The sequence below is a fragment of the Halyomorpha halys genome, unplaced genomic scaffold (genome assembly GCF_000696795.3).
Source record: "Halyomorpha halys isolate HHAL.00 unplaced genomic scaffold, Hhal_1.1 Scaffold715.1, whole genome shotgun sequence".
NCBI lineage: Eukaryota > Metazoa > Arthropoda > Insecta > Hemiptera > Pentatomidae > Halyomorpha > Halyomorpha halys.
Genome location: NW_027107843.1, coordinates 381,595 through 396,728, shown reverse-complemented (window position 1 = coordinate 396,728; position 15,134 = coordinate 381,595). Strand labels below are relative to the sequence as shown.

Sequence of the window (15,134 nt, the reverse complement as noted above, 5' to 3'; positions counted from 1 at the left end):
TATATATATATATATATTACAAACTGTGCATTTTTAGGTTTAAAAACAACGATCGGTAACCTTCTACTCTAATGCTTATGTCATATGAAGTAAACCTAAGAGAAATAAAAGCAGACACAACCAACTCGTTTTGTGTCAATCCCCTCATTCACTTAACGTGTGCTTGAAAGTCAGTAAACGTTCTCAAGCATCACAAGAGACTTCTCTTAAATGTTTTCCTTTTTAAGACACAATTTAGATCTGAATTGCAATTTTTGGAGAAGTAACTCCAGGTTTTAAAGTTGATATATTTGTTTCTGTCACATGCTTATATATAGAATTTATATAAAGGGGAATTATTGCGATTAAACCATCATTTATCATTTATTTATTGTTATTTACAACTGTATAACATATATACAACAAGTAAATTTGCTGTAGGTGAGATAGTGACATGATACAAACATGTGGAGAATCTACCCATAACATAGAATCTAGAACTCCAATAACATTTCTAGAGGAGAAGATCCCGAGGTCATCTTCTTTTCAGATGCCTAGGAGGATTATTAGGTAATGAAGGAGAAGCCAGGTCAGAAACAAGTGGATTTGGGTGGTTGGAAATTTTTCCATGGAAGGAATGGTATCTGGTTTTGGCCAAATCGGCAACATATGGGACATTGAGGTCATGATCGATTAAACCAAATTTTAATTTTCGACAGAAATACGCGTTTTGAGTAATACGCGTTCCTCTAAGTCTAAATAAGCCTAATATAAGTCTCGCTAAACGGCGTGTGTGTGCCTGCGTGCGTGCTTGTGTGTGTATTGTCTGTTTTTTTGTTTTTTTAAAAGTTTTCTCTTTAAACGATGGTCGATCTGGTCCACACGATACCGGGTGATTCTTTTCTTTTGTACCTAATAGTGAAATCCTTTTGTAGCCCAACCCCATAAGTAACACAGAAAATCCAATGTTGGCACTGCTACCTACGATCGATCTATTTGAAGGCGAAATTTGTGAAGTATGTTATAGATGAATTAAGATATAAGAACGAAAATATTTTTTAAATCGAAAAAAATGGGGCTTGGGAAATGCTATGAATATGAAACGAAACTGTCGCTTTCAGTGTGACTGGCTGGTATATGTCAAATTCAAACGTAATGATGAATGTTTTATTTTCCAATCAACAATACCGCAGTATCGGTCTTGAAAAATAACTACGAAATGGAAAACTGATCGAGGAGTGGTAGCAGCTGATAGGGAGCAAACTGCTATATTATTGTACACATAATTACAATAATCCAGGGCCCAAGTTGCGTCGGCTTGCTCATCCATCACCCGGCCTGACGTTATCCAGTCCCGCTGCGTTGGAACTCATCGATTCCCACGTGTTCGGCCAGGATCGGTTAATCCGTCAGCCGTTCCGTCAGGTTACAGATGGCCTTCGTCGCTCACTTTCTTTTAACCATCCTCCTTTCAGAGTTCTAACAAATAAAATCCCTTTTCTTCTCGCAGGAGCGACAATGATATATTTCAGCCGAGGTCGTTTGTAAGAGAATTTTAAATTGTCCTCCTTCGTTGTATTTTAAGTTATATTTGTGGTGTGACTAAAAATATTAACATTGTTTTTTTTAACAACAGAAAAATATTTTTTGAATGGAATATGGTCCGGGTGCGGTAAAATAAAAACTAAAATAGTAAATGAGTATAGTATTTGTATACCCATTTACCTATTAGTATTATACTAATTACTATTATACTATTATATTACTTACTATTTTTATACCCATTTACTATTTTAGTTGGTTTTTTTTTTACCCCACCCGGATCATATTCCATTCATCTAGATTTAGATTTAGATTAGATTTTTATTCAGGGCGATCAACATCTAGGTTATTACACCCTTTTTACTTCATCTATCTTCTTGACTTATAGTTGAATGTAGACTATTTCCTTTTTACACTGGTCGGTATTGGTGGATTATATTTTAGTATAAAGTTGTGTTTCTTTGAGAAATTTTATGGATTCTTCCGAGTCTTTAAGGGCCAATTCTCTTATTCGTGGAATTTTATTATTTTCGAAGGCTTGACGAAATGATGGGCATTCTTCAATTATATGTTTTATTGATAATGGGGAATGACAGGTTTGGCATATAGGCTGGTCCTCTTTTGTGATTAAGTGAAGGTGAGTTAATTTGGAATGTCCAATTCTTACTCTTGCTACAACCACTTCTTCTCTTCTGTTTCCCCTTATGGCACTTGTCCACTTTTGTGTATTTTTTTTTACATTTCTCAATTTATTGGTGAGTGGTACGGCAGCCCACATTGAATCCCAATTTTTTCGGATTCTGTTCCTTAAAAATGCCTTTATGTCTTTCGGCTCGTAAATTTGGAGTGGTGGAACGTTCATTGTAGCAGCCTCTTTAGCCGCTTTATCCGCTGCCTCATTTCCGGCTATTGTTGAGTGCCCCGGAGTCCAGAGAAAGGAAACACTTTTTTTATGATGTTTTAGTATGTATATAAGTGCAACATTCATCTATACACACGGTCAATAACAATCTTCCAAAAATATTTTTTCTTAATTTTAAGAGAATCAATACGTTCTGGCATAATGTTAGATATATAATAACACATTAAATATTAGTGTTAGAATATTGATTCACATGGTATGTACAAAAAAAAAATAAAACAGAGAAAAAGAAAAAAAGTGTAAAAAAATATATAAACAAAAGCAAATACTATCATGATTTATATAAATAGAAATATATCAAAAATAAAATAAAACTGATGTAAAAGAAAAAGAAAATTAAATTTAAGTAACATTAAAATAAACATAAATTTGCACTTATATACAATACTTCCATTCTGTGGAATTCCAAGCCAAGCCTGGCTACCTCCATAGAAATCAATGCAGAGCTCTAAGAGATGCCAACGCTTCTATCGCAGTCACTGGTATTGAGAGCCAGTGGAGTCTGAGTGAGAGCGCTTGAGACGTCTACACTCATGACTTTCGTGGAGAAGCTGGCCATTTCCAGAACTCCAACAGCAATTCAAAGGAATTTGATAGTGAATAAGGTTCTGATGAAATATGGTAAATCTGAATGGAGTAACATCTGATACATAAGGGACGTTGAGATCATGGTGTAAGGTTTTGTTGGTTACGTAATATGGAGCATTGACTATTGTTCGAAGGACTTTAGACTGAAATGACTAGGCAGGTTTAATGTTCGAAACTTTTGCTGTCTCCCGCAGTTTAAGTCTGTATTGTCAGTATTTCTTTTCAGAAGAAAGATGGGAATTTCTGTTCAGTAGTCTATGTAACAGTGCAGAGACATAATCATTTAATTTTGCCCTCAGATTAGACAAAATAATCAGTAGTTCATTTGTTACCTTTAGTACCCGCAGGGGCGACGGTATCAGCGTGGTAACGCGCCTGTCTATCAACCCAATGATTGTAAGTTCGAGGCCGGGCCTACCAGGGATCTTTCCAAGCAAATAATCACACAATACTCACTCACAGCCTCCCTCCAGGCATTTGTGAAGCCCGTTAGCCAATGGGTTGCACTCACAAAAATAGGCGTTGAAGTGACGAACCCACCCTATGAAGACCTCGTCAAGAAACGCGCGATTTATTTCCATAGTACATCGTGCAAGGCCTTTGACCTCCACGGTCTGTCGTGTCAGAAGAAAGAAGAAGTAAACCGTTTAGTAATAAATTTTAAGAGTAAATGTATCGTAAATTAGTCGCCGTTTTAGTATTACCTAAAGCACTTCCTTCTTAGGTTTAGACTCATTTATAGTATTGTATTTCAATTATCGGTAAAATTTTAAAAACATTTTCGTTTTTACGGTATATGACTAAATTAATTTTTAGATTACATTAAGCTACTCTTTCGACACAGAATGTTTAATAATTAATTTGTTGTAATATAACATTTTAAACTCCTGTAAGCATCCAACCCTTAAATTACATAAAAGGGATATTTTTGTTAAATCCCTATTCATTTTAATTAATTCTTAAATAGTTATAAATAAAACCTATTTTTATCACAATAGATTATTGTTGCAGACATGTATCAACCCGCAGCGAGGCCTGGAGGAATACAGCGGGACCCTGCCCCCCTGCATCAGGCTCAACAGCGTGCACCCCTTCACCGCTGCGGCCAGCCTGCCCCAGGGCCTCTCCAACGTCACGGTAATGTTCACGCTCTTGCATGACATAACATAGCAGGGTTCGTGATGACTATTAGTCACAACTGGACAGGGGTCGAGGGGGCTATCGGAAGCTAACGTAATTACACTGGCACGGGCTGGAGCGCTCGCTGCTCTTTGGGTGACACTGCGCTCAAGGATTATTGTCTTCCTTATCACTACCACAGTCAGCTCAAGGAAATATGGAACGCGAGGCCGTTTTTCCCATTAATTGATCATTATCGGTCAAATGCCATGAGCAATTTAAATTAATTAAAATCAAGGAAAATCCAGCATAATTTAGTTGATTGAGTCATATGCTTCGAATTATTATATAATGGCGCTAGCTAAATTTAATCATTATTTGATAAGAATTTTTTCTTTATTCCTCGAAATTTTCAACTATGTTTAAACTAAAGATACAATTAGTAAATGTAATAAGCTATAATGGCATATATTATAATTATTATTACACTTAAGGGATGAGAAAGCCTTCCTCATCTCGACCAATTTGGATTACTTACCTGTCTAGACAAGAGATACCATAAAAATTTTCCCATTGGGTCTTTTGTTTTCGAGTAATGTCTTCAAATATTAAACCATATAGCCATGTATTTTACAATACTGGTATGATTAAATGGCCAAGGCGATATGGCTTATCAATCACTAATCGTGTTATTATTTAGTTATTATAATGGAACTCTGTTATTGAAAATTGTCTATAGTTCAATGTACACTGCATAAAAAAAAAAAAAAAAACTTATCGCAACATTTTATATTTAAAATATTGATTTCAATTTTTTCTGTCAATATATATTCTCCTAAAAAATATTCTATTTAACTTAAAAACAGAACATCTCCCTACTAAATAAATATATTATGTCTTATGTTCTTCAACCAAGTTTTACAGTTTAATATCACAAAATTATTTTCTCTTGTTGAAGGTTATGGAAGTAATTGAGGCCTGCGAAAGGGTATCGACAGGAGTTGTGGGTGTCCGCCTACTGGAAGGCAGTGTCTATATTAGCGCCAAGGGAAAACTGGAACTGGAGCAACTGCTTGCCCAGGGGGTGAGCGTCAGAGGGGAGCAGCTTGGTCTCCAGGACGTGTCCCAGGGAACTGTGGTCCTGGCCCTTTCAGCCATCCCTCACACTGCCAGTGATCAGGACATCCTGCGTCTACTCTCTCAGTTCGGGCCAATAATTGGTAAATCCTTGAGGGTTGTTTTGTTCATCCACTATTAAAGATGAAACATATTTCTAATTAACTGATATATTGTGATCAGGCGGTCTGGAGCGGAGGATGTACAAGGGAGCGGACACAGGGGAAGGCCTGGCCAGGATACGACTCCTAGCCTCTTTACCAAAGAGGTTGTTCCTGGAAGGAGCTGAAATTTCGGTACGGGCTGTCTGCCACGAGGAACTCTCCAAGCTGTCTATGCATCCACACACTGTCTCCAAGCAGCCTTCCAACCTCTTTGTCAAGTAAATAAAAATATTGATTTAGGTATATTTCATCCAAAATATAAATAGTCTTCATAGGATATAAAATTTTAATCTGAAACAACGGTGTAACCGTGATTGATGCAAATTCCATGTCACTAAAAAACATGACAAGACATAAAATACTATTATTCAGTAATGAACCATCGATAACATAGGACAAACTGATTTTGCGACTTAGGCTTTCAAATTAGACTGCGGATAATTTAATTATTCTAAATATGAAAAATATATCACATATGCTGAAATGATTTGAGTTTTTGAAATAAAGGCTATTCATTACCTATAGCTTAAGAAAAAAAGTTTCAGTTTTATATATATTTTTTAGGGGTTGGGGATATGGAAGCATTTTTAAACTAAAAGACAAGAATTATTTGTTTTTGTAGAGCTTAATGTGGAAATATAGAAAACCTAACAAGTAAATTAAAACAATATATGTGAGAAAGCTGAAAATTTGTTATTTTGATATTAAAATTTAAAAAAAAATTATTTTACAATTATTTAATTATGCTTGAGAATTAAATAGGATTTGTAAAACAAAAATAAATAAAATATGTTAAGAAACTATCCTGTAACAATCCGTCTTTGTAGAATCCAGTTATAGTCTTAATCAAATGTCTGTTATCTCTCCTCCATTATCTGGATATTCTAGTAAAATCGCTCCTTCACTAAAACCACCTTGTCACAGAAACCATCCAAATATTTTCCCAAAAAATGTTAAATTCTTAATAACTTAAAAATTTTTGAAATTTCCGAATATTCTCCAGCTTTGTGGTTTAAAAAAAAAAACACAATGCTGGAGGATTTATTAATTTCTATAATAATGATTTCCTAACAAATTCTTTAGTGGTTGGGTTCTTCTTGATGGGTTTATACTTCTGCTGGCGTTAGAGCATCTAGAAATGTAGAATTTCTAGCGTTAGGCACGATTAACTGAGTATTTACAATAATTTAAAAAAAAAATGTTAAGTCATTGAAAAAAACAATTCTTTGATTTTTGCCAGTTCTAATGTTTCCTTTTTCTAAAGTTTGCAGACAATTGACTCTAGTTATACCTATTATAGCCGTATCGATGAGAAAGATCGGGCAGGCCATACTTATTAAGTCACTGACCCTTTTATATTTTCATACAAAAATTCACTTCTATGAGCATTTTTTTCACTATCCTGCTAATCTTTGGTATATCATTCTTTCGACAAATATGAACTATCACTCACGAAATACTAAAAAAAACTTTATTGGTATAATACAAACAAGTGCTACTGATCTAATGACATGTACTGTAATGCTAGCTAGACTAAGTAGGGAGACATATATATAGTGGTGGGGGATTAGTGCTGATACTACATTAAATTTGGTGGTGATCCGTGGATAACTGATGGTTATTTAAACTGCAATCGCAACTTGCAAATTCATAATCAAATGCAGATTTCATAAGATACTATTTTCCCAATAACAATAATGAAGTAGCCCATTAGTTAATGAATATAATAATATTGAAGGTTAACCCGGAAGTTCGATACCGACACCACTAATTGCTATATACACACACCTGTCACTCTACACCTCTAACGTTTACTTGTCGCATCAGTGTTTATTCACTCGTTTGGTATCCGATCGTTACTTAGCCCTACAACCTTACAAACCCATCTTATTCACCGTAATAGTATGACCAGAATCATATTTAACATGTTGAGTCTCCTTATTTTGGCGTTGGGTGGCATTATTAATTCTCATCCTCACAAAAACTCATCCATCTTCGGTCCGAACACTTAATGCAATATTTATTTTCAAAAACCTTAAGGCCCAGTTCTCCCCTTAATGCAGTGGTTCCTGTGGTTCCGGTGGGTGCTGCAGCGATTCAGTGGGGCAGTGATGGCCACAGGTTCATTTGGGGGGTGAATTCATGAATAACTACAAGTTGTCACGGTCAACAATATTACTGCTGACGAAGATAGAGCCGAGAATTACTAAATTGGTAGCAGCAGACCAGTCTCAACCTTCTCATCAAGATGATTTCGAATGTTTTAATTTTTTTTTTTGTATTACATTCTAGTCTGAGTTCAATAAATAGTTTCATAATTTCAAAGTTCAATGTTTCCATTTTACATCTTCCTTTGTTGTATTATTCGAAAAAATTAGGAACATAAACACATGTATATTTCCAATTAATTTCTATTAAAAGTTTTTAAAAATTAAAAATTTCCAGGAGGCGGTAAAAAATATTTTTCCTGGAAAGGGGGCGGTAGCACAAAAAAGTTTGGGAACCATTGCCTTATAAAGAGGCCACGATTCGCATCCCTACAGAAGACAGAACATTGCATAAACTTAGTATAACTTTTTCTTTTCTTTTTACAGAATAGACAGGAAGGATTCTGATCTGGAGGTTAAGTTTTCAGAAAGCGTCAAAACAGGAACTACAGGTTCAAAAAACGATCCTTTTACATTCCCTGCACCATCGACATCAACTTCAGCTCCCTCAACCCCGAAGTAAGTAAAGAAACATTTGAATCTATATGAATACTTTAATTTGAACTAGAACGATGAAATACTCGTTGTTTTTTTTTTCAATCTTAATTATATTATTAGTTCCTTTAAAGGACTGTTATATCTCAACCACTGCCACTTTTATGTTATCACAACAATTAGATTCAGAACTAATTGTTCTTTTGTGTCTAGAAGATTCATAACACTAATTTCACGTTTGATCTATAAACTTAACGCTCTTCGATCCATCAAAGTCACCTTTATAAGCAGATAAAGTGTGACACCAAATCACGTGGAGAAATTATGATTTCGCTTTAAAAAGGATGGCAGTCGAAAGGGCTCATTCTTTTATTTATTAAGACATTTTTCATTAGCACTCCTTTTTTGTGATAGTATCTGACATGTTGAAATAAAATAAAATAAATATGGCCTTGTTTTAAGGCCCCTAAATCCAAAAATAGATAAAAACGGAAATTAAAAAAAATATATATATATTTTCTCAAATATTTAATAATACAATAAAGGCCAAACTGGTGCTTAATACCGAGGTATTAGATTTAATAATAAAAATATATGATTTACACCAAAAGAGTACCGTTACAATTATAAAATATTCACTGGAGGAAGATAGTCCAGGTGGCGGTCAATAAAGGTATCAAAATAGTGAAAGAAAACTATTTCTTGTTAACTAATGTTTCGCCCCACTTTGCAGGGCTTCATCAAGGCTGATAAGAATGATATTGTGTTACCAACATCATTATTATCAGTAATATTTATTATCAATAAATAGTTTTCTTTTACTATTTTTATACCTTTATTGACCGCCATCCGGACTATCTTCCTACAATCTACTTCATACGGTCAACTGTCTTCTTCTAATAAAATATTTATAACTGCAATCTTTTATAAATTATATTTTCTTATTTTTAAACAATTTTATATTTTATAAAATGAATAATTTAATAATACTAAGAGCGGAACCAACTTCATTTTCCAAATTATAAAACTGTTCATTTAATTGCACTATTAGTTGCTAAAATTGTTAACTGTAATTACATGTGTTATGTTGATGCTATTGTGTTATTTTTTTCAATATATTATAATAAATATAAATATATTATCCAAACTTTTTCTCAATCAACTGATCAGGATTTAAGTTTTCAATTCACTTAAATAAAATATTACATGATGATCACTAAAAACATTTTTATGTTAGAGAGAGATTTAGTGTAAAACATAAAAAGTACATAATGACTTTATAGTAAAAATTTTTATGTTTGATTTATAATAACTTTAAGGGGGGAAACTTTTTTTTTTTATTTGGGATTTAACGTCCTTATTTTCTCCAACTTAGAGCAGGAAGGGGTTATTTTACAGGTTACCAACTTATTCTAACCAGAATGGAGAAGTCGAGATTTATGCCGAGGATCCGCAACATAATAACGTCAACCCGACGATGCCGGATTCGAACCGCATTTTGTAATGTAATGGTGTCATATATATATTTTTTAAAAGATTTATTCCTTGATTATTTAGAAAAGAAAATAGATATATTGTAGGAAAATAGTCCGGATGGTTGTTAATAAAGGTACGGAATATTAAAAAAAAATTATTTATCGGTAACCAATCTTATATTCCAAGAGCCCAGGTGGAAAAATTAATTACTTTAATGAAGACTAAATACAATTACTAGTCAAAATTATTGAGTCTGCGATGGATAGTTAGGGGGAATAAAAAATTACGGGTGTTTAAAAACCTTAAAAAAAAAATTTTCATTCTGAGTCTATATCTTTAAAAATATCTTCAACACTGGAAAATCTAATAGAACATTTTTTAGAGTAAAGTTAATTTGCTAAAATATGACCCCTTCGTTAAAAATTTTTTTTTAAAAAAAGCAACATTTAATAAAAACTTAACGCTTCAGTAACTGGTGAATTTATTTTGGGAAATCTATATCTCATGTACCATTCCATGTACATATGTCTATTAGCATATGTTTGCATATGAATATAAATTTTGCATAAGAAATTTTTAGTTTCAATTTGTTTTATTAAACATCGTGAACACTACTACTCCTACGAAGATATAAGGCATAAACTACATTATAACACATTAAACTATCTTTAATATGAGTGTTAATAGACATCTGTACGTCTATGATTCCTGAGATATAGTTTTCCTAAAATTAAATTAAAAAAACTACTGTTTTTTCGTTGTTTTGATATGAACTGTCGGTTTTTAAAAATTGTATCACTGAAACAATTGAACGAAAGTTAATATACTATTAGGTCTCATATTTTAGTAGATTTACCTTACTGAAAATGACGTTCTAATAGGTTTTCTAGTACTTAAGGCAGTTTTAATGATTTTGAGTCCCAAAAGAAATATTAATTCTGTTTAACCTGCTGAAACAGCCGATAGTTTTATTCCCTCAACTATACATGGAAGATTCATCAATTTCGACAAGTAATTATTTATATTTTTCGTTAAAGTAATTAAAAATTGGGATGAAATAACTTTTTTCCCCAGGGCTCCTGTACTATTCCTGTTTCGTACCTTTATTGACCGCCAGCTGGACTTTCTTCCCACAATTTATTATGGATATAATATTATTAACATTGGTGCGACTGACCGTGGAGGTCCAAGGCCTCGCGCAATGTACTTAGGAAATACATTGCGCGTTTCATGACGTAGTTTTCATAGGGTGGGTTCGTCACTCCCATGCTTATTTTTGCGAGTGCCACCCATTGGCTAACGGGGGGAAGCTGCAAGTGAGAATGGTCAACTATTAGTCTTCCAAGATTTGATATATCAACAAATATATCAAATAGAGAAGTTCGAAACAATATAATAAGCATTTACTGTATATTTTAATTTATTACTTGATGGAATACTCCAATTTCACAATACTTAGTTGTGTACGGAGTACACTTTTCCCTGACCACTACCGTAGGTACTTTCTTCCTTCCTTCATATATCTTTATAAACCATTCCGTTCCTTATATCCTCCAATGCCTTCAGTTCAAAGCCCAAATTTATTTCCTTTATATATGTTCCTACCATTCCTACGTTTCCTTAAACTGTTGCATATGACAAATCCTGTGAAACATAACTGAGCTGCTTGTTCTTTATTTCCATTTTTTCTTGATATTTTTTTTATTATTATTTCCCTTATTCCCATCTTTTAGTATGGACTGTATTTCATATATATCTTGTTTATCTTGTTATTATTTTCCATTTTATTATATGTCTATATATATTTTTTTTTATTTCAGGGTTATTTATACTTTTCACTTCATCTTATTTTATTTTGTTTACTTTGTTCACTTTTAAATAAATTTTCCCGTGTCATACATTATTTATAACCACATTACAGTTTACTTTTGTTTCGTATTATCTTATTCTGTTACTTGATTTTAGTTCTCTTTACTAATTGTACACAGTCAATCATCGAATAACTCCGTCCTTATAAATCTCTATTTCACTTCCTGTATTGCCATAGCTAAGTTCCGTTTCTTTTTCATATTTATTTTTTCTTCAAGATTTATAATTTCACATAATGTTTATCACACTGATGTTTATAAAAATACACTGATGTTTAAAAAATACATTTGTTTAAATAATTAAATATTTATTAAACAAATCAAATGGTATCCTTGTTTAGTCTTAAAACTCTTAATTATATCAATAGTCCAACGTTTCTGCCAAATCGGCCATCCTTAAGGATAATCTTCAAATATAAATTTTCACCTCACATTAAAATTTAAAAATGTTTTGCAGGCTATTCTGCCCATGTCATTAATTATAATTCAAAAACACCTTATTTTTTCAAAACTTTTAATTTTCGATTAATCTACACTATCACTATCATTGTTCATCACACAGAGTTTGGTGTAAATAAATACCAGTCTCAAGAAATTGAAAAAATTATATCTAAATAATTAAAGTTCAGTATTTGTCTCATATTCTACAATAATTATACACATAGGTATTGGTATGATTACATGACGGACAAATGCATTGCGTGAATGATTCCATAAATTATCATTCTTAGTACTCAAGTTAATCTGCCGGATAAGAGTACGTACATTCATCATCGCAAAAAAAATTATTGAATCAATATTTATTTCTCTTATCAATACTATATCAGTAAGAGCCTTCTTATGCATATTTACATATAGCTAACCTCTTCTTTTTTTATGTTAAACCGGCTTGATCCTGACAGAAGAATTATTTCTTTGAGTGCTTTTTAAAAAAAAAAAAGAAATATAATATTATTTAATTAAATTTAGACTTGTATAATTTATTTCAGCTATTTGAAAGTATTTTTTTTAAGAATATGAATATGAAACGTTGGTCGATCAAATTCCAACCACTGCAGTCTTTTTTAGAACAGTCATAATTTTTCTACTTCTTTATTGTCCTGGAAGATTTCTTCTATTTCTGTTTCTATCATTAAATTTTGTTTTGGAGCAGAGAAGAGGGTGCACTCTAATACCACTTGTTTCACTGTTCTGATAGCTCGGCATTGGATACACGTTGGTACTTCTAGTCATCCAATAAATAGCCGTAAGAAAAAAGAATATAATGTTTAATAATCACTAATAATTATTCTCAGATTATTAAATAAACGTTCCTCGAGAAATTATACATTTACTATTTAATTTAGTTTCCGGATGCAAAGTCTGGATTAGAAGCCTATGTATATGAATCACAAAATAGAAGGGAACCCGTACTGAATCACTCAATTTTCATTTTACAATTAAAAAACAAAATTTTAAATGAATATTTATTAATAATAGCATAACTAAAAAAAAAACAAAAAAAAAACAAAGCAGAATTCTCTTTATTTTCTTTTATATCGTGTAGGCTTAAAAAGGCTATTCTATCAGCTACTACTTTAAATGGCAAATGAGAATCTAAGTCGTTTAGTCTTCATAGTCTTCTTTGAGGGATTTATCACGCGGTTCCAACTTTCCTTCCAGTTCCGAATTATACTAAAGTTATTAACGAATTCAGTCGAAAGATGTTTTTTAACCTTTCAGAAATATTTAAGGATTGTCCAGACAGTCAGAGTAGTGTGAGTCAATATATTGTCATTTGTAGAAACTATGTCTTTTAGCCGAATTAATGTAGAAAAATCTGCGATTAACATTTAGAATATATTAGTGAAAACAGTTTTATTATAAATTAATGTAACTTCTTGTGTTGTATCATTAAAAAAAAAAGGTTGATATTTTGGAAAAGAAAGAACATAAAGTGTTCATATTTACAGTATGAATTTATTTTAATTTGTAGATAGAAAAAGAAATTTTATTTTTGAAAAAAAAATGTAATAGTGATTTTACTTAAATCATTATCATATTTTTATATCTCTTTCTTGTATTATTTTTCATTTTTCATTTTTCATCATATTGTTATAACTATTTATCATATTTATCTCATTTGTATATAATTTTCTTTTCACTTAATTTTAATCCTATCTTAATTTACCTTTTGTATCTTATAATCTTACTATTTTGAGTTGGTTTTGTATCTTTTTAGCCTTGATGAAGCTCTATAAAGTGGGGCGAAACGTCGGAATATAAATAGTTATCAACTATTTTTGTTCTCTTTTGACCGCACCCTTGATCATCTTCTTAAGAATTAGAAATAAAACGGTCAAATATTAATATATATTATTATGAAAAGTCTTTTAGTTTGTAATTGGTACAAACACATTATTTTCTGCACTTCTTACTCCTCTAATATCATTAACAGTCCCGCTTATCTATAAAGTGGGGCGAAACGTCGGAATATAAATAGTTATCAACTATTTTTGTTTTCTTTTGACCGCACCCTTGATCATCTTCTTAAGAATTAGAAATAAAACGGTCAAATATTAATATATATTATTATGAAAAGTCTTTTAGTTTGTAATTGGTACAAACACATTATCTTCTGCACTTCTTACTGTTCTAATATCATTAACAGTCCCGATCATAATACAAAAAGTATTTGTGCTTGTACTGTACTTTGTATTTATGAACTAATACTATAAGGCTTCATTATGATCTCTTATTTGAATAAGAGAGGGTTAGAAAATATTATTGAAATTTTAATAATTGGTTTCTCTTCTTCGATGGTTGGCTTCACCGAACTAGCTTGGCTATATATAGATTAAAAGTTAACAACATGCAATAGAATGAAAATAGGGATGAGTAATTTAGGAATGATTATTTATCAGCGTTGGACTTTTCCCTGAGGATATAAACGAGAGAGGATGTGTGGTAACAACAATAAAAAAAAATTTGATTATTTGGATATTTGCTCATGACACAATGGATTTTAGGGATCAGAGGTCAGAATAAAAATGTCGTTTCAACGGTTTTGATAAAATGTTTGACATTTTCAACAACATCCACTTGCACAATGATCCCAAACGTTAATTAATGGTAAATGATTCCCTTGAAAAAAGATATTTATTTCTATTTTCTCAGAAATACTGTTTGATATCGTATTGGGAAGAATAATGTCACCCATATGAGAGATAAGAAACGACGCCTAACTCCCGGAGAACGTAGAAATGTGAACACTACGGAACAGCATAGAGGACATAATATTCAATTTATGTTCCTCAGTTTGATTTTAAATAATTACAATCCGAAATTCATATTTAATAATTTACTTTTTTAATTTTAATAACGACAATATTTGGGAATATGTAGGTACATCACTTGCATGAGCGGTCTGATATAATGCATAAACACTCAAATATCTTAGTCATACACAAAAAAATGAAAAATAGACACATTAATTGACATAGTTATTCCAAATGATACCAAGTTACCAAAACAGCTTAAAGAATACGGAAATAATAAGAGCTACCGAAAGAGCTGAAAACACTTTATCACTTAGATAAAATAGCAGGGACCCCCTAAATTAATTATTCAAATAACTGTTCATTTAGCTTACATTAAATTTTAAATATCTTTTTATTTA

The 15,134-nt window shown here is 32.0% G+C and overlaps 1 protein-coding gene across 1 annotated transcript in view; it reads left to right on the top strand.

Annotated features, from left to right (window-relative positions):
* LOC106685607 (uncharacterized) overlaps window positions 1-15,134 on the top strand; it is a 214,443-nt gene that overhangs the window by 182,311 nt on the left and 16,998 nt on the right. Inside the window, exons 5-8 of the mRNA XM_067046205.1 lie at window positions 4,043-4,168; window positions 5,109-5,370; window positions 5,450-5,648; window positions 8,025-8,156. Coding sequence (XP_066902306.1) covers window positions 4,043-4,168; window positions 5,109-5,370; window positions 5,450-5,648; window positions 8,025-8,156 — 719 coding nt within the window. The remainder of the gene's footprint in view (window positions 1-4,042; window positions 4,169-5,108; window positions 5,371-5,449; window positions 5,649-8,024; window positions 8,157-15,134) is intronic.